General features: G+C 38.6%; 4 protein-coding genes across 4 annotated transcripts; 1 reads left to right on the top strand and 3 right to left on the bottom strand.

Moving 5' to 3' along the window:
- Positions 1–4,248: 4,248 nt before the first annotated feature.
- LOC120034575 (interferon alpha-6-like) lies at positions 4,249–5,567 on the top strand. Its single transcript, XM_038981174.1, has 6 exons — positions 4,249–4,301; positions 4,394–4,542; positions 4,638–4,724; positions 4,856–5,005; positions 5,263–5,355; positions 5,460–5,567. The coding sequence occupies exons 2-6, from the start codon at positions 4,417–4,419 to the stop codon at positions 5,565–5,567; spliced, it is 564 nt and encodes a 187-aa protein (XP_038837102.1). The 5' UTR covers positions 4,249–4,301; positions 4,394–4,416.
- Positions 5,568–9,535: 3,968 nt separating this feature from the next.
- On the bottom strand, positions 9,536–10,687 carry LOC120034590 (interferon alpha-6-like). Its single transcript, XM_038981195.1, has 5 exons — positions 10,562–10,687; positions 10,379–10,465; positions 10,098–10,247; positions 9,748–9,840; positions 9,536–9,643 (listed from the first exon to the last, which is right to left on the bottom strand). The coding sequence occupies exons 1-5, from the start codon at positions 10,685–10,687 to the stop codon at positions 9,536–9,538; spliced, it is 564 nt and encodes a 187-aa protein (XP_038837123.1).
- A 5,424-nt stretch (positions 10,688–16,111) lies between these two features.
- Positions 16,112–17,279, bottom strand: LOC120034579 (interferon alpha-6-like). The gene is made up of 5 exons (XM_038981177.1): positions 17,138–17,279; positions 16,955–17,041; positions 16,674–16,823; positions 16,324–16,416; positions 16,112–16,219 (listed from the first exon to the last, which is right to left on the bottom strand). The coding sequence occupies exons 1-5, from the start codon at positions 17,261–17,263 to the stop codon at positions 16,112–16,114; spliced, it is 564 nt and encodes a 187-aa protein (XP_038837105.1). The 5' UTR covers positions 17,264–17,279.
- Positions 17,280–20,806: 3,527 nt separating this feature from the next.
- LOC120034566 (interferon alpha-6-like) lies at positions 20,807–22,126 on the bottom strand. The gene is made up of 6 exons (XM_038981166.1): positions 22,074–22,126; positions 21,833–21,981; positions 21,650–21,736; positions 21,369–21,518; positions 21,019–21,111; positions 20,807–20,914 (listed from the first exon to the last, which is right to left on the bottom strand). The coding sequence occupies exons 2-6, from the start codon at positions 21,956–21,958 to the stop codon at positions 20,807–20,809; spliced, it is 564 nt and encodes a 187-aa protein (XP_038837094.1). The 5' UTR covers positions 21,959–21,981; positions 22,074–22,126.
- Positions 22,127–22,962: the final 836 nt, after the last annotated feature.

The following is a 22,962-nucleotide window of genomic DNA, read 5'->3' as shown; positions in this document are numbered from 1 at the left end:
TTGTAAATGACATCGCCGAAGTCAAGGATTATTAGGATAGTCAGTTTAACGAGGGTATGTTTGGCAGCATAAGTGAAAGAGGCTTTGTTGTGAAATAGGACGCCAATTCTAGATTTCATTTTGGATTGGAGATGCCTAATGTGAGTCTGGAAGGAGAATTAACAGTCTAACCAGACACCTAGGTATTTGTAGTTGTCCACATATTCTAAGTGAGAACCGTCCAGAGTAGTGATGCTAGTCGGGCAGGAGGGTGCGGCAGCAATCGGTTGAAGAGCATGCACTTAGTTTTACTAGCAATTAAAAGCAGTTGGAGGCCACAGAAGGAGTGTTGTATGGCGTTGAAGCTCGTTTGGAGGTTTGTTAGCACAGTGTCCAAAGAAGGGCCAGATGTCTACAGAATGGTGTCGTCTGCGTAGAGGTGGATCAGAGAATCACCAGCAGCAAGAGCGACATCATTGATATATACAGAGAAAACAGTCGGTCCTAGAATTGAACTTTGTGGCAACCCCATAGCGGACATTAAGATTTGTATAAAACATGCTCAGGACATATGCATTGATGGCAGAACAGTTAGTCTTATCGCCTACTAATCCATAAAGGAAAGCCATTAAAACAAGTCAAATGTATCTTCTCAAAATGTAGTTATATTCAAATGCCTTTTTTCAATTAAGTGTGTTTTATCACTGGACAGGGCTGGTCTGTTTTGAACAGTGTACTTTGAGCTCCTATACAACTTCCAATCCTACCATGGAGATACTATTACATTATTAGAATTCCTAATTCTATGTTTCCAACCCATCTATGAAACTGCGTTCCATAATCAATAACGTAATAGGAACAATATTCGCCGAATAGACTGAAAAGGTGCACAGTGGATTCACTAACCCAAGCCCAGCTCATTTAATCCCTACCATTGTGTTGCTGAGTTATCATAATGATTCAGAAAATGTACATTATCCCAGGGGCATTGAAAGACAACATGTAAGTATGTCCCTCTTACTGCCCTGAATGATCCAACAGCTATTGTATGCAGTAATCATATTCCTATGAACCAGAGTTCTACTGTTAGCACTGAGGTGGTGTACCCTAGCAGGAAGTCTACGTTCTGCAGCTCACCCTCCACTAACATAAATAACCCAAGCATGTCTACCTCTGCCAAGCCTCCCAGTAAAGCAAGAAAAACAATCAAGCATCCCAGAAAAGTGTTAAAAATAGCCCATGTTAACTTTGTAGCTTAAGAAATATGGTTAACGAAATCAATAATTTGCTTGTAACAGACAACACTCATACTCTGACAGTCTATGAAACTCACTTAGATAATACCTTTGATGACACAGTGGTAGCAATACATGGTTATAAGATCTACAGAGAAGACAGAAATGCCAAAGGTGGATGTGTGGCTGTTTATATTCAGATCCACATTCCTGTAAAGCTTAGAGAGAATGTCAGTATCTGGATAACATGTATGAAATGCTTGACAATGTATGTGATATCAATAGAGAGGTATATTTGCCTTGGCAGCAGCTAATAGGGATCCATAACACATAGAAATACAAGCAGTGAGGTAAAATGGCTGAACTTTAGACATCATTCAACACTATCAGTCTCTCTATTAATAACATCTATTTTTATTTCAAGGATGTGCAATGTAAACGCTGAGCAGCCATATGTTTCAAATTGCAGTGCCTGATTTAAAGAGAGTCTACAGACTAAATGTGTGAGCAAAATGTGGTCTCTGTGAAACACCTATTGAAACAACGGTTCTTCAAAACAACGTTTTTGGTTAACCCTACACAGAATCTGAAAAGTGTGGTGTTCAATGTCCACACTTTGAACATAGTTATATTGAACATGGCCCTCATTTAATAAGACAGAGCCCTTCACCAATATATTGTAGTTATTTATTTTTCATATTCAATATTTCCTGCTGAATAATTGCTTACTATTATCATGAACTGCATTACTCCAATGTAATTCTTGTCATAGACATGAATAAAAACTGTTCACTTTCATTACGTTTTTCTGATTCATTTCAAAAGAGCAAAATTAAGAATCACCCAATGAAAATTGGGTCTTATGAAGGGAATCATTCAACCTTCTTCACAGTGTTTTCCCTGTACACCAAGTCAGAACCGTAGGATAAAAAAACGGGGCATATAAGCAGACAATGAAAGCTATTATAATATTCGATGATGACTTGTCTTACTCAAGAAAGCAAAAAATAGACAATTTTTGTATGCAGTTTTATTAACTCAATGTTTTTTTTTTACATTGTTTACAAACTGATATGTGAAACGTATTAATGCCAAATAACAAGTAAAACAGGCAACAACATAAAAAAGTTAAACAAATGCTAACTTTTTTGTTGTTGTGGTTAAACAGGTGGGGCTCAAAACAGGTGGGGCACACTCAGAAAACCGGTCGCCACTGGGTGGGTTCAAAATCAAATGCTCTCGAATAGAGGATAAATGAATCTGAGCAAATTCTACATCACCACAAATAGGATGCATTTCGCTGCCACAAATCACATATGAAACTGGGAACTTCCAGGCGCGGTTGTGGTGTCATAGGACGCGTTGGCGCAGCACCTGTTGTGGTTGAGTTGATTGAAAAATGCCTGTATTGTTTGTGCTCCAGGAACACAGCGCATGCGCACGTGAGATCGTGGGAGTGGAGCTTCGCTACAAACTGGTGCCGATGTAAAAATTCCTCGACACCATGGTCAAGCTGTGACAAAGTCGACTGCAGAGTCAAGCGGTGAGGAAGAAACGGCCTGTTGGACAACCTCATAATCATTATTGGAGACATGTGACATGTTCCTGAGGCTGGCTAATAGATTGATGATGATATAATTACTGACTGACTGATTTATTTATATGTGAAGGCTATGTATTTATTTATTTATAACACTATTAATTGACATAATACATGCATCTATTATCATATTGTTTTTTTAATTCATTTATATATTCAGTCATCCATTTATTCATCCATTCAGTCTTTCATGCATTCATTTGTTTATAGTCAATCTACAGTTCAAAACAACACCATAGTGGTCACTCAACCACTATTCTGGTAAATAGATGAGGGATGGGGTTCCAGAAAAGTAACCGCTGTCAGAGAGCTATTGATTCAAGTAATGACCATCCAAGAGATCAACATTATAGTTTCAACTACATTTTCAAGCTATACAGTGTTTGTTTAGATGTATATTGTTTCAAACAATGTCATAAAAAAATTTATTTGGGTTCTGTTGAGGTAAGACTGGTGGACTGAGCTCATGAGGCCTTTAAAAGTTATATATTCTTCAAGATTCAATAGGTAGCCTGTGTATCATTCATTTAAAAGTCCAAAATTGGATGTAGCAATCACAGAAACTAAGCATATCCAAGACGATGAGATGTAGCATTATTAGGAATTAAGATTTAGGTATTTTTCTACTAAGCCTACGATAATGTTATCACAACACGTTAGCACATTGGTTAATTTAATTTATCGTAAGTAATAAATGGTCAAATGTTAATGTTAGCCTGATTATTCAGATACACACGTCATAAAATGCTGGTTAATTTCTATATAATCTTCAATTAATATCAACAGTTTAATTCGAATGTATAGACATGAATGGGATTAAAGACAGAAGATGCAAACAGAACGAGATCATATTAAATTATCATCTCTCACTCCCTCTCTCACAGACACACGCACGCAGACACACAGAGAGTGAGAAACAAACAAATAAGCAAATAGCAGTTTTGTGATGAACAAACAAACATGGTAGTAGGCCTTCCCTTAGTCCATAAAAGTGCTATTAGTTTAATTTTGGTGTTGAGAAAGACATGAAGAGGTCTACTGCATTCATTGTGAAGTTATGCGCGCTCTCTCTCTCTCTATCTCTCTCTCTCTCTCTCTCTCTCTCTCTCTCTCTCTCTCTCTCTCTCTCTCTCTCTCTCTCTCTCTCTCTCTGTCTCTCTTCCCTGTCTCTCTTCCCTGTCTCTCTTAGCAACGTTTGAGCCTCTGAGTTACATTTTTTAAACCTACTTAGGACAATGTGCCTCCTATGAAGGAAAACTCGAAACATGATGAGAGGGAAGTGGAGCACACGAAAAGAGAAATCCGGTCTTGCGGTTCACTTGGCAAAACTTTCCCAAATTCATTCATTTCAACTCTTAATTTAGCGAGACACCCTTTCACTTTTTGTACATTCTTTCAATCCTCACTATTTAAGTTAATCCGCAGATATGGATTCAGAACACAAACCACATTCTGACTGGAGGAAATTTGCAATATACTGGCAACAGGTAAGTCAACAACATGCTATCATTTGATCATTGCTTCAGGCTTCAATTAATTATTTTCAGGATTATATTCAACTAACAATGACCATCTTCAGCAGATCATCTAACTACCCTAAGAATGGCAATTCAGACTATCACTTGGATGAGCGCCTTCCTCTGCCTCGTGCAAGTTTTCTCGATGCCCATGCCTTGCCAGCTACAAGGACAGCTGGTGCGAACAACCCACAACCTACTGAGAGACATGGTACATTTTTTAAATTACTTTGACTTGAGATGTATTATCCAACTATGTTTAACTGAATAGCTCAACGGGAACAATGTGTTTTCTCTTTCTTTCAGGGGGGTCATTTTCCTCTGGAGTGCCTGCAGGAGAATGTCGTCATGTCATTCCCAGCCACCGCATTTGCAACCTCCGGCGCGCCACAGGTAAGGGCACGCGAGCATATCCAAGTGTTCTTTACAGCATGAAAGAGTATTTGCATCCGTTAGGATTAGAAAATAGAAATCTTTAAACTGCCATTTATGTTATTTGAAATTATTGCTGTGGTCCGTTTCAGTTGAGCAGCAGTGGTGCGAAGGCAATTTATGAGACATTGAAGAACATCGACACATTGTTTGGAACTGACGAACTGCCGACGATGTGGGACCAACAGAAGTTGGAGTATTTTCAGAACATTATCTACCGTCAGATTGAAGAGAGCAAATGTGTGAGTACCTACCTATGCCAATACAGATAGCTTAACTTTTTAAGTGTGTTATGGTGACATTTGAATTATTTTCTTATTGTGTCAGATGATGGGGAGTGTGGATACACGTGATTATCTAGTCAGGGCAAAGTTGCTGAATACGTACTTTATGAACATCGCAGCTGTCCTAAAATAAAAAGTAGGGTACAAGCAAATACACTATAATGGATGTATTTTAATTATTATTCATCGCCTGCCTCTTTCTTTCTTTCTGTCAGATGATGGGCAGTGTGGATACAAGTGATTATCCCATCAGGGCAGAGGGCCTGAAGACGTACTTTGGGAACATTGCAGCAGTCCTAAAAGAAAAGGTAGAATATAGGTTGAAAACAAATAGACACATTGTTTTGATAATATCTCTACATTGGACAATATTACCCTACATTGCCCTAACAGTCTATTTTTATTTTCACAGAATTTCAGTTACTGCGCCTGGGAAGTGGTTCGAAAAGAGCTCCTGTACACCCTAGAATTCATTCTGAAACACAACTCTGATAGCCTTCTGTGGTCCAACAGAACATGAATTTGAACTTGCAGATCTTTTTTACTATTGTGTTTTACAATTGTGCTTGATTGTGCTTAAAAGCCTTCTATTCTACAATCATGCAATGTGCAATGTCAAACAGCAATATTATACAAGTATTTATTTATTTATCAAGATTATTTATTAATGTAGGCCTATTTATGAATGTATTTATTTATCTATTTGAAATTCGTGCCTGTTGTTGCTCTTCATCAAATGTTAAGTTAATAAAAAAATTATACTTTTATTAAATATTGTTAATCTGAGTGCTCATTCTGTATCCAAGTCTGTCGTTGTGTTTTTATGTATTTATTTTTTATTTCACCTTTATTTAACCAGGTAGGCCAGTTGAGAACAAGTTATCATTTACAACTGCGACATTGTCAAGATGAAGCAAAGCAGTGCGACAAAAACAACAACACAGAGTTACACATAAACAAACGTACAGTCAATAACACGTTAGAAAAATGTATGTAGAGTGTGTGCAAATGTAGAAGAGTAGGGAGAAAAGGCAATAAATAGGCCAAAGGGGAGAAATAATACCTGCCGGAGCACGTGCTACGGGTGGGTGTTGCTATGGTGACCAGTGATCTGAGATAAGGTGGGGCTTTACCTAGCAAAGACTTATAGATGACCAAATGTAATTCTTTGCATAGACTTGTAGGAAAAATGTTCACTTTCATGACGTTTTTCTGATTAATTTCACAATAGCATAATTAAGAATCACCCATTGAGAATTAGGGCTTATAAAGGGAATCATTCAACCTTATTCACAGTGTTTTCCTTATACACCAAGCCAGAACCTTGGGATTATAAAACGGGGCTTATAAACAGACAATGAAAGCTCTTACGATTTTCGATGATGACATTTCTCTAAAACAGACTATAGGCTACATGTGCACCAGAACACGTATGCTAAATTATGAGGGGAAATGGGACAAAATTAGTATTCAAATTTTGTCATCAATCTTTGTCATCCAAGTCTGGTATTCTCTGGATTTATGGTGCTTTCAAGACAACTGGGAACTCAGAAAAAAAACAAAGTCGAATCATGACGTCAGTAATCTTCATGTCAGAGGTCTGGAAAGAGGCCCGAGTTCCCGACTTGCAGTTCTGAGTTAGATGACCGTTCAAACCCTATTTTCTCAGTCAGAGCTAGTTTGTTTCAGAGATCCGAGTTGTCTTGAACTCACTGAAGTCTGAGATTTCACAGCTCAGAGTTTCCAGTTGTTTTGAACACGGCAGAAGTCGTGCTGGATTGACAGCATGGCCAATGTTGAATATTTATCCTTTTAAGCTTGGAAAAGAGAACCTTAAACCCAGACTTGGACCGCACACCCACAGCCACTGATTCCTTCCAATCCACTCATTGTTAAATTTGCGATTTCCAACTTCTTGTGCAAGGTAGTGTTTGTTTGTGGCTGGCTGGCTGCCACACCACCACAGAAATCACTGAGCTAGGATGAAAAACCTGCATTTTGGAACTGCCTTACTCAAGAAAGCAAAAATGGGACAATGTTTGTATGCAGCTTTATTAACTCAATGATTCTTGTTATTTTTTTTACATTGTTTATAAACTGATATGTGAAACGTATTAATGCCAAAATAACAAGTTAAACAGGCAACAACAAAAAAAGATAATCAAATGTTTAATCTGAACAAATTCTACATCACCACAAATAGGATGCATTTCGCTGCCACAAATCACATATGAAACTGGGAACTTCCAACCGTCGTTGTGGTGTCATGGGACGCGTTGGCAGCGCACCTGCTGTGGTTGAGTTGAGTGAAGAAATAAAATGTATATATATATATATTTTTTTTTTTTTGTGTTCTCCAGTGTTATGTTTGTTCCTTATATAATGACAAACCGGGACGTAGGTTTAACTACTTTTAATGAACATATACTTCAGCTAGAAAACTCCATGTTTAGCCATGCAAGGCATTCTTTATCCATCTCCCGCGCCCGCATAGCCTACTGGGTAACGTAGTCTAAATGTTATTAACACATAACAACACATCTTCTTTCCTTTAAAACCTCTCTTATTAAAAGAAAACTAATTTTCTATGTAACTACACATGTCACATCACATTTGTTTCCTCAACCTGCATAACATGCAATTTTCAATAACACACATTTCTTTCCCCAAATATTTTTTTCCTTAAAAAAATAATATATATTTTTTTCAACTAAATATAGTCTGTCCAACAATACTCTATTGTGGCTCTATTTCTTTTCACATTAACAAAACATTCAGTCCAGATGACCCTTTTTTGTAAAAAAAAAAAATATATATATATTTTTTTTAGCAATTTTCAATAAGCCTTTCAGGGGCTCTGACAGTCCTTTTTGGTCGTTCTGCTGAAGTGCTTCCTGAAACAGTTGGACAGCGTTCATTGTCAGTCAGGGTGTTCTGACTGAATCGTCCATTTCTAAAGACATTTGATGCTTCAGCAGTATCCTCCTGATGATCCTCAGTCCCTTGTGTGAATGGCTGAAGCCTTAGATCCACTCTGTTTCGTCTCAGTTGTGATCCCTGCTCCGTTTGGATCTCATAGGATCGCGGTGCAACTTCTCTCTGCACACACCCTTGCTGCATCCAGGTTCCTCTAGTGATGTCTCGGAGTCGTACATGATCTCCAGGTTTCAGTTCAGGTAAGTATCTTGCACTTTTGTCATGTGACCAACAGGGGGTTCTAGGTGAGTTTGGTGCTGACTCACCTGGGGTCACCGAGAAGTGTTCCGCCTGCCCTCTCGACTCCCAGACAGGCTCCCCCAGCACCGGTGTGTCCTCTCCGAGCTGGTGCAGGAGGAGCCTCCTCCTCCGGTACCCCTCGGCACGGCCCCCCCTAACTCCATCGGAATGGGAGCGGGAGCGCTAGGTAGTGGAACAGACAGGACCCTCTCCGAACACCCGCGGGCAGCCAGCAGATTGTCCAGCCGGATAGACATGTCTATTAGTTCGTCGAGGGAGAGAGCGGCGTCCCGACACGCTAGCTCCCTGCGGACGTCCTCCCGGAGACTACACCGGTAGTGGTCTATCAGGGCCCTGTCGTTCCACCCAGCCCTAGCGGCCAAGGTCCGGAACTTTAACGCGAAATCATGCGCGCTCCTCCTCTCCTGCCTAAGATGGAATAGTCTCTCACCCGCCGCTCGGCCCTCTGGAGGGTGGTCAAATACTGGATAGTGCTCCTTTGCCGAGTCTGGACCATTCCAGACCGCGTTGGCCCACTCCAGAGCACGACCCGTCAGGCAGGAGACGAGGGCACTCACCCTCTCCTCATCCGAGGGAGTTGGTTTCACGGTAGCCAGGTACAGCTTGAGTTGGAGCAAAAAACCCTGGCACCCAGCCATTATTATTTACCCTCTTGCTCTTTTGCACCCCAGTATCTCTACTTGCACATCTATCACTCCAGTGTTAATGCTAAATTGTAATTGTAATTATTTCGCCTCTATGGCCTGTTTTTTGCCTTATCTTCCTACTCTTCTACATTTACACACACTGTACATACATTTTCTATTGTGTTATTGACTGTAAGTTTGTTTAAGTGTAACTCTGTGTTCTTGTTTTTGTCGCACTGCTTTGCTTCATCTTGGCCATGTCGCAGTTGTAAATGATAACTTGTTCTCAACTGGTTAAATAAAGGTTAAATACAAAATAAATACATAAAAACACAACGACAGACTTGGATACAGAATGAGCACTCAGATTAACAATATTTAATAAAAGTATAATTTTTTTATTACCTTAACATTTGATGAAGAGCAACAACAGGCACGATTTTCAAATAGATAAATAAATACATTCATAAATAGGCCTACATAAATAAATAATCTTGATAAATAAATAAATACTTGTATAATATTGCTGTTTGACATTGCACATTGCATGATTGTAGAATAGAAGGCTTTTAAAATCAAGCACAATTGTAAAACACAATAGTAAAAAAGATCTGCAAGTTCAAATTCATGTTCTGTTGGACCACAGAAGGCTATCAGAGTTGTGTTTCAGAATGAATTCTAGGGTGTACAGGAGTTCTTTTCGAACCACTTCCCAGGCGCAGTAACTGAAGTTCTGTGAAAATAAAAATAAACTGTTAGGGCAATGTAGGGTAATATTGTCCTATGTAGAGATATTATCAAAACAATGTGTCTATTTGTTTTCAACCTATATTCTACCTTTTCTTTTAGGACTGCTGCAATGTTCCCAAAGTACGTCTTCAGGCCCTCTGCCCTGATGGGATAATCACTTGTATCCACACTGCCCATCATCTGCCAGAAAGAAAGAAAGAGGCAGGCGATGAATAATAATTAAAATGCATCCATTGTAGTGTATTTGCTTGTACCCTACTTTTTATTTTAGGACAGCCGCGATGTTCATAAAGTACGTATTCTGCGCCTTTGACCTGACTAGATAATCATGTGTATCCACACTCCCCATCATCTGACACAAGAAGAAAATAATTCAAATGTCACCATACCACACTTAAACAGTTAAACTATCTGTATTGGAATAGGTAGGTACTCACACATTTGCTCTCTTCAATCTGACGGTAGATAATGTTCTGAAAATACTCCAACTTCTGTTGGTCCCACATCGTCGGCTGTTCGTCAGTTCCAAACAATGTGTCGATGTTCTTCAATGTCTCATAAATTGCCTTCGCACCACTGCTGTTCAACTGAAACGGACAACAGTAATAATTTCAAATAACATAAATGGCAGTTTAAAGTTTTATACTTTCTAATACTAACGGTTTCAAATACTCTTTCATGCTGTAAAGAACACTTGGATATGCTCGCGTGCCCTTACCTGTGGCGCGCCGGAGGTTGCAAATGCGGTGGCTGGGAATGACATGACGACATTCTCCTGCAGGCACTCCAGAGGAAAATGACCCCCCTGAAAGAAAGAGAAAACACATTGTTCACGTTGAGCTATTCAGTTAAACGTAGTTGGATAATACATCTCAAGTCAAAAGTAATTTAAAAAATGTACCATGTCTCTCAGTAGGTTGTGGGTTGTTCGCACCAGCTGTCCTTGTAGCTGGCAAGGCATGGGCATCGAGAATACTTGCGCGAGGCAGAGGAAGGCGCTCATCCAAGTGATAGTCTGAATTGCCATTCTTAGGGTAGTTAGATGATCTGCTGAAGATGGTCATTGTTAGTTGAATATAATCCTGAAAATAATTAATTGAAGCCTGAAGCAATGATCAAATGATAGCATGTTGTTGACTTACCTGTTGCCAGTATATTGCAAATGTCCTCCAGTCAGAATGTGGTTTGTTGTCTGATCCCATATCTGCGGATTAACTTAAATAGTGAGGATTGAAAGGATGTACAAAAAGTGAAAGGGTGTCTCGCTAAATTAAGAGTTGAAATGAATGAATTTGGGAAAGTTTTGCCAAGTGAACCGCAAGACCGGATTTCTCTTTTCGTGTGCTCCACTTCCCTCTCATCATGTTTCGAGTTTTCCTTCATAGGAGGCACATTGTCCTAAGTAGGTTTAAAAAATGTAACGTTGCTAAGAAAGACAGGGAGAAGGAGAGAGAGAGAGAGAATCGACCGCATAACTTTACAATGAATGCAGTCGACCTCTTCATGTCTTTCTCAACACCAAAATTAAACTAATAGCACTTTTATGAACTAAGGGAAGACCTACTACAATGTTTGTTTGTTAATTACAAAACTGCTATTTGCATGTTTGTTTGTTTCTCACTCTCTCTCTGTGTGTCTGTGTGCGTGTGTCTGTGAGAGAGGGAGTGAGAGATGATCATTTAATATGATCTCGTTCTGTTTGCATCTTCTGTCTTTAATCCCATTCATGTCTATACATTCGAATTAAACTGTTGATATTAATTGAAGATTATATAGAAATTAACCAGCATTTTTATGACGTGTGTATCTGAATAATCAGGCTAACATTAACATTTGACCTTTTATTACTTACGATAAATTAAATTAACCAATGTGCTAACGTGTTGTGATAACATTATCGTAGGCTTAGTAGAAAAATACCTAAATCTTAATTCCTAATAATGCTACATCTCATCGTCTTGGATATGCTTAGTGAAAGGGGCAATTTCTGTGATTGCTACATCCAATTTTGGACTTTTAAATGAATGATACACAGGCTACCTATTGACTCTTGAAGAATATATAACTTTTAAAGGCCTCATGAGCTCAGTCCACCTGTATTACCTCAACAGAACCCAAAATGTACTTTTTTATGACATTGTTTGAAACAATATACATCTAAACAAACACTGTATAGCTTGAAAATGTAGTTGAAACTATAATGTTGATCTCTTGGATGGTCATTACTTGAATCAATAGCTCTCTGACAGCGGTTACTTTTCTGGAACCCCATCCCTCATCTATTTACCAGAATAGTGGTTGAGTGACCACTATGGTGTTGTTTTGAACTGTAGATTGCCTATAAACAAATGAATGCATGAAAGACTGAATGGATGAATACATGAATGACTGAATATATAAATGAATGAAAAAAAACTATATGATAATAGATGCATGTATTATGTCATTTAATAGTGTTATAAATAAATAAATACATAGCCTTCACATATAAATAAATCAGTCAGTCAGTAAAAATATCATCAATCTATTAGCCAGCCTCAGGAACATGTCACATGTCTCCAATAATGATTATGAGGTTGTCCAACAGACCTCTGCTTCCTCACCGCTTGACTCTGCAGTCGACTTCGTCACAGCTTGACCATGTTGTCGAGGAATTTTTTAAACTGCACCAGTTTGTAGCGAAGCTCCGCTCCCACGATCTCACATGCGCATGCGCTGTGTTCCTGGAGCACAAGCAATACATGCATTTTTTCAGTCAACTCAACCACAACAGGTGCTGCGCCAACGCGTCCTACGACACCACAACCGCGCCTGGAAGTTCCCAGTTTCATATGTGATTTGTGGCAGCGAAATGCATCCTATTTGTGGTGATGTAGAATTTGCTCAGATTAATTTATCCTCTATTCGAGAGCATTTCATTTTGAACCCACCCAGTGTCAACCGGTTTTCTGAGTGTGCCCCACCTGTTTTGAGCCCCACCTGTATAACCACAACAACAAAAAAGTTAGCATTTGTTTAACTTTTTTATGTTGTTGCCTGTTTGACTTGTTATTTGGCATTAATACGTTTCACATATCAGTTTGCAAACAATGTAAAAAAAAACATTGAGTTAATAAAACTGCATACAAAAATTGTCTATTTCTTGCTTTCTTGAGTAAGACAAGTCATCATCGAATATTATAATAGCTTTCATTGTCTGCTTATATGCCCCGTTTTTTTATCCTACGGTTCTGACTTGGTGTACAGGGAAAACACTGTGAATACGGTGATTCTTAATTTTGCTCTTTTGAAATTAATCAGAAAAACGTAATGAAAGTGAACTGTTTTTATTCATGTCTATGAAAATAATTACATTGGAGTAATGCAGTTCATGATAATAGTAAGCAATTATTCAGCAGGAAATATTGAATATGAAAAACAAATAACTCTATAATATATTGGTGAAGGGCTCTGTCTTATTAAATGAGAGCCATATTCAATATAACTATGTTCAAAGTGTGGACATTGAACACCACACTTTTCAGATTCTGTGTAGGAATAACCAAAAATGTTGTTTTGAAGAACCGTTGTTTCAATAGGTGTTTCACAGAGACCACATTTTGCTCACACATTTAGTCTGTAGACTCTCTTTAAATCAGGCACTGCAATTTGAAACACATGGCTGTTCAGCGTTTACATTGCACATCCTTGAAATAAAAATAGATGTTATTAATAGAGAGACTGATAGTGTTGAATGAAGTCTAAAGTTCAGCCATTTTACCTCACTGCTTGTATTTCTATGTGTTATGGATCCCTATTAGCTGCTGCCAAGGAAAATATACCTCTCTATTGATATCACATACATTGTCAAGCATTTCATACATGTTATCCAGATACTGACTGTTAGCACTTGGTGGTCTATAGCAGCTTCCCACCAGAATGGGCTTTATGGGAGGCAGATGAACCTGTAGCCATATTACTTCAACAGTATTTAACATGAGACCCTCTCTAAACTTTACAGGAATGTGGATCTGAATATAAACAGCCACACATCCACCTTTGGCATTTCTGTCTTCTCTGTAGATCTTATAAACATGTATTGCTACCACTGTGTCATCAAAGGTATAACCTAATGAGTTTCAGAGATTGTTAGAATACGAGTGTCGTCTGTTACTAGCAAATTAGTGATTTCGTTAATCATGTTTCATAAAATACAAAGTTAACGTGGGCTATTTTTAACACTTTCCTTACTTTACTGGGAGGCTTGGCAAAGGTAGACATGCTTGGGTTATTTATGTTAGTGGAGGGTGAGCTGCAGAACGTAGACTTCCTGCTAGGGTACACCACCTCAATGCTAACAGTAGAACTCTGGTTCATAGGAATATGATTACTGCATACAATAGCTGTAGGATCATTCAGGACAGTAAGAGGGACATACTTACATGTTGTCTTCCAATGCCCCAGAGATAATGTACATTTGCTGAATCATTATGATAACTCAGTGACACAATGGTAGGGATTAAATGAGCTGGGCTTAGTTTAGTGAATTCACTGTGCACCTTTTCAGTCTATTCAGCGAATATTCTTCCAATTACGTTATTGATTGTGGAACACAATTTCATAGATGGGTCGGAACCATAGAATTAGGAATTCTAATAATGTAATAGTATCTCCATGGTAGGAATGGAAGTTGTATAGGAGCTCAAAGTACACTGTTCAAAACAGACCGCCCTGTCCAGTGATAAAACACACTTCATTGAAAAAATGCATTTGAATATAACTACATTTTGAGAAGATACATTTGACTTGTTTTAATGGCTTTCCTTTATGGATTAGTAGGCGATAAGACTAATTGTACTGCCATGTGTGAAAACTTCCTGAGCATGTTTAATACATATCTTAATGTCCACTATGGGGTTGCCACAAAGTTCAATTCTAGGACCGACTGTTTTCTCTGTATATATCAATGATGTCGCTCTTGCTGCTGGTGATTCTCTGATCCACCTCTACGCAGACGACACCATTCTGTAGACAACTGGCCCTTCTTTGGACACTGTGCTAACAAACCTTCAAATGAGCTTCAACGCCATACAACACTACTTTCGTGGCCTCCAACTGCTTTTAAATGCTAGTAAAACTAAGTGCATGCTCTTCAACCGATTTCTGCCGCACCCTCCTGCCCGACTAGCATCACTACTCTGGACGGTTCTCACTTAGAATATGTGGACAACTACAAATACCTAGGTGTCTGGTTAGACTGTTAATTCTCCTTCCAGACTCACATTAGGCATCTCCAATCCAAAATGAAATCTAGAATTGGCGTCCTATTTCACAACAAATCCTCTTTCACTTATGCTGCCAAACATACCCTCGTTAAACTGACTATCCTACTAATCCTTGACTTCGGCGATGTCATTTACAAAATAGCCTCCAACACTCTACTCAGCGAACTGGATGTAGTCTATCACAGTGCCATCCGTGTTGTCACCAAAGCCCCATATACTATCCACCACTGCAACCTGTATGCTCTCGTTGGCTGGCCCTCACTACATATTAGATGTCAAACCCACTGGCTCCAGGTCATCTATAAGTCTTTGCCCCAGTAAAGCCCCGCCTTTTGTCAGCTCACTGGTCACCATAGCAACACCCACCCGTAGCACGTGCTCCAGCAGGTATGCCAATGAGTGGAATTAATTGCAAAAATCCCTGAAGCTGGAGTCTCATATCTCCCTCTCTAACTTTAAGCATCAGCTGTCAGAGCAGCTTACCGATCACTGTACCTGTACATAGCCAATCTGTAAATAGCACACCCAACTACCTCATCCCCATATTATTATTTACCCTCTTGCGCTTTGTCACCTCAGTATCTCTACTTGCACATCATCATCTGCACATCTATCACTCCAGTGTTAATGCTAAATTGTAATTGTAATTCTTTCGCCTCTGTGGCCTGTTTTTTGCCTTATCTTCCTACTCTTCTACATTTGCACACACTGTACATACATTTTTCTATTGTGTTATTGACTGTATATTTGCTTATGTGTAACTCTGTGTTGTTGTTTTTGTCGCACTGCTTTGCTTTATCTTGGCCAGGTCGCAGTTGTAAATGATAACTTGTTCTCAACTGGCCTACCTGGTTAAATAAAGGTGAAATAAAAAATAAATACATAAAAACACAACAACAGACTTGGATACAGAATGAGCACTCAGATTAACAATATTTAATAAAAGTATAATTTTTTTATTAACTTAACATTTGATGAAGAGCAACAACAGGCACGATTTTCAAATAGATAAATAAATACATTCATAAATAGGCCTACATAAATAAATAACCTTGATAAATAAATAAATACTTGTATAATATTGCTGTTTGACATTACACATTGCATGATTGTAGAATAGAAGGCTTTTAAGCACAATCAAGCACAATTGTAAAACACAATAGTAAAAAAGATCTGCAAGTTCAAATTCATGTTCTGTTGGACCACAGAAGGCTATCAGAGTTGTGTTTCAGAATGAATTCTAGGGTGTACAGGAGCTCTTTTCGAACCACTTCCCAGGCGCAGTAACTGAAATTCTGTGAAAATAAAAATAAACTGTTAGGGCAATGTAGGGTAATATTGTCCTATGTAGAGATATTATCAAAACAATGTGTCTAGTTGTTTTCAACCTATATTCTACCTTTTCTTTTAGGACTGCTGCAATGTTCCCAAAGTACGTCTTCAGGCCCTCTGCCCTGATGGGATAATCACTTGTATCCACACTGCCCATCATCTGCCAGAAAGAAAGAAAGAGGCAGGCGATGAATAATAATTAAAATACATCCGTTATAGTGTATTTGCTTGTACCCTACTTTTTATTTTAGGACAGCCGCGATGTTCATAAAGTACGTATTCAGCGCCTTTGCCCTGACTAGATAATCACGTGTATCCACACTCCCCATCATCTGACACAAGAAGAAAATAATTCAAATGTCACCATAACACACTTAAACAGTTAAGCTATCTGTATTGGCATAGGTAGGTACTCACACATTTGCTCTCTTCAATCTGACGGTAGACAATGTTCTGAAAATACTCCAACTTCTGTTGGTCCCACATTGTCGGCAGTTCGTCAGTTCCAAACAATGTGTCGATGTTCTTCAATGTCTCATAAATTGCCTTCGCACCACTGCTGCTCAACTGAAACGGACAATAGCATTAATTTCAAATAACATAAATGGCAGTTTAACGTTTTATACTTTCTAATCCTAACGGTTTCAAATACTCTTTCATGCTGTAAAGAACACTTGGATATGCTCGCGTGCCCTTACCTGTGGCGCGCCGGAGGTTGCAAATGCGGTGGCTGGGAATGACATGACGACATTCTCCTGCAGGCACTCTAGAGGAAAATGACCCCCCTGAAAGAAAGAGAAAACACATATTTCACGTTGAGCTATTCAGTTAAACGTAGTTGGATAATACATCTCAAGTCAAAAGTAATTAAAAAACTGTACCATGTCTCTCAGTAGGTTGTGGGTTGTTCGCACCAGCTGTCCTTGTAGCTGGCAAGGCATGGGCATCGAGAAAACTTGCACGAGGCAGAGGAAGGCGCTCATCCAAGTGATAGTCTGAATTGCCATTCTTAGGGTAGTTAGATGATCTGTTGAAGATGGTCATTGTTAGTTGAATATAATCCTGAAAATAATTAATTGAAGCCTGAAGCAATGATCAAATGATAGCATGTTGTTGATTTACCTGTTGCCAGTATATTGCAAATTTCCTCCAGTCAGAATGTGGTTTGTGTTCTGAATCCATATCTGCGGATTAACTTAAATAGTGAGGATTGAAAGGATGTACAAAAAGTGAAAGGGTGTCGCGCTAAATTAAGAGTTGAAATGAATGAATTTGGGAAAGTTTTGCCAAGTGAACCGCAAGACCGGATATCTCCTTTCGTGTGCTCCACTTCCCTCTCATCATGTTTCGAGTTTTCCTTCATAGGAGGTACATTGTCCTAAGTAGGTTTAAAAAATGTAACGTTGCTAAGAAAGACAGGGAGAAGGAGAGAGAGAGAGAGAATCGACCGCATAACTTTACAATGAATGCAGTCGACCTCTTCGTGTATTTCTCAACACCAAAATTAAACTAATAGCACTTTTATGAACTAAGGGAAGACCTACTACAATGTTTGTTTGTTAATTACAAAACTGCTATTTGCATGTTTGTTTGTTTCTCACTCTCTCTGTGTGTCTGTGAGAGAGGGAGTGAGAGATGATAATTTAATATGATCTCGTTCTGTTTGCATCTTCTGTCTTTAATCCTATTCATGTCTAAACATTCGAATTAAACTGTTGATATTAATTGAAGATTATATAGACATTAATCAGCATTTTATGACGTATGTATCTGAATAATCAGGCTAACATTAACATTTGACCATTTATTACTTACGATAAATTAAATTAACCAATGTGCTAATGTGTTGTGATAACATTATCGTAGGCTTAGTAGAAAAATACCTAAATCTTAATTCCTAATAACACTACATCTCATCGTCTTGGATATGCCTAGTTAAAGGGGAAATTTCTGCGAATGCTACATCCAATTTTGGACTTTTAAATGAATGATACACAGGCTACCTATTGACTCTTGAAGAATATATAACTTTTAAAGGCCTCATGAGCTCAGTCCACCTGTCTTACCTCAACAGAACCCCAAATGTACTTTTTTATGACATTGTTTGAAACAATATACATCTAAACAAACACTGTATAGCTTGAAAATGTAGTTGAAACTATAATGTTGATCTCTTGGATGGTCATTACTTGAATCAATAGCTCTCTGACAGCGGTTACTTTTCTGGAACCCCATCCCTCATCTATTTACCAGAATAGTGGTTGAGTGACCACTATGGTGTTGTTTTGAACTGTAGATTGCCTATTAACAAATGAATGCATGAAAGACTGAATGGATGAATAAATGGATGACTGAATATATAAATGAATGAAAAAAACTATATGATAATAGATGCATGTATTATGTCATTTAATAGTGTTATAAATAAATAAATACATAGCCTTCACATATACATAAATAATTCAGTCAGTAATTATATCAGCTGTCAATCTATTAGCCGGGATCAGAAACATGTCACATGTCTCCAATGATGATTATGTGGTTCTCCAACAGACCTCTTCTTCCTCATGGCTTGACTCTGCTGTCGAGTAATTTCTTGAGCTGCACCAGGTTGTCGCGAACCTCCACTCGCGTGATCTCCCATGCGCATGCGCCATGTTCCTGGAGAGCACACAATACATATATTTTCAACCACAGCAGGTGCTTTGACACCACAACGGCGCTTGGAAGTTCCCAGTTTCATATGTGATTTGTGGCAGCGAAATGCATCCTATTTGTGGTGATGTAGAATTTGCTCAGATTCATTTATCCTCTATTCGAGAGCATTAGATATTGGACCCACCCAGTGGCGACCGGTTTTCCAAGCGAGCCCCACCTGTTTTGAGCCCCACCTGTTTAACCACAACAACAAAAAAGTTAGCATTTGATTATCTTTTTTTGTTGTTGCCTGTTTAACTTGTTATTTTGGCATTAATATATTTCACATATCAGTTTATTAACAACGTTAAAAAACAACAACAATCATTGAGTTGATAAAGCTGCATACAAACATGTTCCCTTTTTTGCTTTCTCGAGTAAGGCAGTTCCAAAATGCAGGTGTTTTAGCCTAGCTCAATGATTTCTGTGGTGGTGTGGCAGCCAGCCAGCCACAAACAAACAAACACTGCACAAGAAGTTGGAAATCGCAAATTCAACAATGAGTGGATTGGAAGGAATCAGTGTCTGTGGGTGTTCGGTCCAAGTCTGGGTTTAAGGTTCTCTTTTCCAAGCTTAAAAGGATAAATATTCAACATTGGCCATGCTGTCAATCCAGCACGACTTCTGCCGTGTTCAAAACAACTGGAAACTCTGAGCTGTGAAATCTCAGACTTCAGTGAGTTCAAGACAACTCGGATCTCTGAAAAAAACTAGCTCTGACTGAGAAAATAGGTTTTGAACGGTCATCTAACTCATAATTGCAAGTCGGGAACTCGGGCTTTCTAGACCTCTGACGTGCAGATTACTGACGTCATGATTCGACTTTGTTTTTTTCAGAGTTCCCAGTTGTCTTGAAAGCACCATAAATCCAGAGAACACCAGACTTGGATGACAAAGATTGTTGACAAAATTTGAATACTAATTTTGTCTCATTTCATCTCATAACTTAGCATACGTGTTCTGGTGCACATGTAGCCTATAGTCTGTTTTAGAGAAATGTCATCATCGAATATCGTAAGAGCTTTCATTGTCTGTTTATAAGCCCCGTTTTATAATCCCAAGGTTCTGGCTTGGTGTATAAGGAAAACACTGTGAATAAGGTTGAATGATTCCCTTTAAAAGCCCTAATTCTCAATGGGTGATTCTTAATTATGCTATTGTGAAATTAAACAGAAAAACGTAATGAAAGTGAACATTTTTCATACAAGTCTATGCAAAGAATTACATTTGGCCATCTATAAGTCTTTGCTAGGTAAAGCCCCGCCTTATCTCAGCGCACTGGTCACCATAGCAACACCCACCCGTAGCACGTGCTCCGGCAGGTATTATTTCTCCCCTTTGGCCTATTTATTGCCTTACCTCCCTACTCTTCTACATTTACACACACTGTACATACATTTTTCTAACGTGTTATTGACTGTACGTTTGTTTGTGTAACTCTGTGTTGTTGTTTTTGTCGCACTGCTTTGCTTCATCTTGACAATGTCGCAGTTGTAAATGATAACTTGTTCTCAACTGGCCTACCTGGTTAAATAAAGGTGAAATAAAAAATAAATACATAAAAACACAACGACAGACTTGGATACAGAATGAGCACTCAGATTAACAATATTTAATAAAAGTATAATTTTTTTATTACCTTAACATTTGATGAAGAGCAACAACAGGCACGATTTTCAAATAGATAAATAAATACATTCATAAATAGGCCTACATAAATAAATAATCTTGATAAATAAATAAATACTTGTATAATATTGCTGTTTGACATTGCACATTGCATGATTGTAGAATAGAAGGCTTTTAAGCACAATTGTAAAACACAATAGTAAAAAAGATCTGCAAGTTCAAATTCATGTTCTGTTGGACCACAGAAGGCTATCAGAGTTGTGTTTCAGAATGAATTCTAGGGTGTACAGGAGCTCTTTTCGAACCACTTCCCAGGCGCAGTAACTGAAATTCTGTGAAAATAAAAATAAACTGTTAGGGCAATGTAGGGTAATATTGTCCTATGTAGAGATATTATCAAAACAATGTGTCTATTTGTTTTCAACCTATATTCTACCTTTTCTTTTAGGACTGCTGCAATGTTCCCAAAGTACGTCTTCAGGCCCTCTGCCCTGATGGGATAATCACTTGTATCCACACTGCCCATCATCTGACAGAAAGAAAGAAAGAGGCAGGCGATGAATAATAATTAAAATGAATCCATTATAGTGTATTTGCGTGTACCCTACTTTTTATTTTAGGACAGCCGCGATGTTACTAAAGTATGTATTCAGCGCATTTTCCCTGACTAGATAATCATGTGTATCCACACTCCCCATCATCTCACACAAGAAGAAAATAATTCAAATGTCACCATACCACACTTAAACAGTTAAGCTATCTGTATTGGCATAGGTAGGTACTCACACATTTGCTCTCTTCAATCTGACGGTAGACAATGTTCTGAAAATACTCCAACTTCTGTTGGTCCCACATTGTCGGCAGTTCGTCAGTTCCAAACAATGTGTCGATGTTCTTCAATGTCTCATAAATTGCCTTCGCACCACTGCTGCTCAACTGAAACGGACAACAGCATTAATTTCAAATAACATAAATGGCAGTTTAACGTTTTATACTTTCTAATCCTAACGGTTTCAAATACTCTTTCATGCTGTAAAGAACACTTGGATATGCTCGCGTGCCCTTACCTGTGGCGCGCCGGAGGTTGCAAATGCGGTGGCTGGGAATGACATGACGACATTCTCCTGCAGGCACTCCAGAGGAAAATGACCCCCCTGAAAGAAAGAGAAAACACATTGTTCCCGTTGAGCTATTCAGTTAAACGTAGTTGGATAATACATCTCAAGTCAAAAGTAATTTAAAAACTGTACCATGTCTCTCAGTAGGTTGTGGGTTGTTCGCACCAGCTGTCCTTGTAGCTGGCAAGGCATGGGCATCGAGAAAACTTGCACGAGGCAGAGGAAGGCGCTCATCCAAGTGATAGTCTGAATTGCCATTCTTAGGGTAGTTAGATGATCTGCTGAAGATGGTCATTGTTAGTTGAATATAATCCTGAAAATAATTAATTGAAGCCTGAAGCAATGATCAAATGATAGCATGTTGTTGACTCACCTGTTGCCAGTATATTGCAAATTTCCTCCAGTCAGAATGTGGTTTGTGTTCTGAATCCATATCTGCGGATTAACTTAAATAGTGAGGATTGAAAGGATGTACAAAAAGTGAAAGGGTGTCGCGCTAAATTAAGAGTTGAAATGAATGAATTTGGGAAAGTTTTGCCAAGTGAACCGCAAGACCGGATTTCTCTTTTCGTGTGCTCCACTTCCCTCTCATCATGTTTCGAGTTTTCCTTCATAGGAGGCACATTGTCCTAAGTAGGTTTAAAAAATGTAACTCAGAGGCTCAAACGTTGCTAAGAGAGACAGGGAAGAGAGACAGGGAAGAGAGACAGGGAAGAGAGACAGGGAAGAGAGAGAGAGAGACAGGGCAGAGAGACAGGGCAGAGAGACGGGGAAGAGAGACAGGGAAGAGAGACAGGGAAGAGAGACAGGGAAGAGAGAGAGAGAGAGAGAAAAAGAGAGAGAGAGAGAGAGAGAGAGAGAGAGAGAGAGCATAACTTCACAATGAATGCAGTAGACCTCTTCATGTCTTTCTCAACACCAAAATTAAACTAATAGCACTTTTATGGACTAAGGGAAGGCCTACTACCATGTTTGTTTGTTTATCACAAAACTACTATTTGCTTGTTTGTTTGTTTCTCACTCTCTGTGTGTCTGTGTGCGTGTGTCTGTGAGAGAGGGAGTGAGAGATGATCATTTAATATGATCTCGTTCTGTTTGCATCTTCTGTCTTTAATCCCATTCATATCTATACATTCGAATTAAACTGTTGATATTAATTGAAGATTATATAGAAATTAACCAGCATTTTATGACGTGTGTATCTGAATAATCAGGCTAACATTAACATTTGACCATTTATTACTTACGATAAATTAAATTAA

Source organism: Salvelinus namaycush, chromosome 41 (assembly GCF_016432855.1).
Source record: "Salvelinus namaycush isolate Seneca chromosome 41, SaNama_1.0, whole genome shotgun sequence".
In the NCBI taxonomy this organism is placed as follows: domain Eukaryota; kingdom Metazoa; phylum Chordata; class Actinopteri; order Salmoniformes; family Salmonidae; genus Salvelinus; species Salvelinus namaycush.
This window is presented reverse-complemented; position numbering and strand designations above follow the sequence as displayed.

Coding starts and splice junctions, on each gene's coding strand:
- LOC120034566 (XM_038981166.1), bottom strand. CDS start 21,958: ATGGCAATTCAGACTATCACTTGGATGAGCGCCTTCCTCTGCCTCGTG. Junction 21,519..21,649: donor CAACCTCCGGCGCGCCACAG/GTAAGGGCACGC, acceptor TGTCCGTTTCAG/TTGAGCAGCAGTGGTGCGAA. Junction 20,915..21,018: donor CAGCAGTCCTAAAAGAAAAG/GTAGAATATAGG, acceptor TTATTTTCACAG/AATTTCAGTTACTGCGCCTG.
- LOC120034590 (XM_038981195.1), bottom strand. CDS start 10,687: ATGGCAATTCAGACTATCACTTGGATGAGCGCCTTCCTCTGCCTCGCG. Junction 10,466..10,561: donor ACAACCTACTGAGAGACATG/GTACATTTTTTA, acceptor TCTTTCTTTCAG/GGGGGTCATTTTCCTCTGGA. Junction 9,644..9,747: donor CAGCAGTCCTAAAAGAAAAG/GTAGAATATAGG, acceptor TTATTTTCACAG/AACTTCAGTTACTGCGCCTG.
- LOC120034579 (XM_038981177.1), bottom strand. CDS start 17,263: ATGGCAATTCAGACTATCACTTGGATGAGCGCCTTCCTCTGCCTCGTG. Junction 16,824..16,954: donor CAACCTCCGGCGCGCCACAG/GTAAGGGCACGC, acceptor TGTCCGTTTCAG/TTGAGCAGCAGTGGTGCGAA. Junction 16,417..16,673: donor AGATTGAAGAGAGCAAATGT/GTGAGTACCTAC, acceptor TCTTTCTGGCAG/ATGATGGGCAGTGTGGATAC.
- LOC120034575 (XM_038981174.1), top strand. CDS start 4,417: ATGGCAATTCAGACTATCACTTGGATGAGCGCCTTCCTCTGCCTCGTG. Junction 5,006..5,262: donor AGATTGAAGAGAGCAAATGT/GTGAGTACCTAC, acceptor TCTTTCTGTCAG/ATGATGGGCAGTGTGGATAC. Junction 5,356..5,459: donor CAGCAGTCCTAAAAGAAAAG/GTAGAATATAGG, acceptor TTATTTTCACAG/AATTTCAGTTACTGCGCCTG.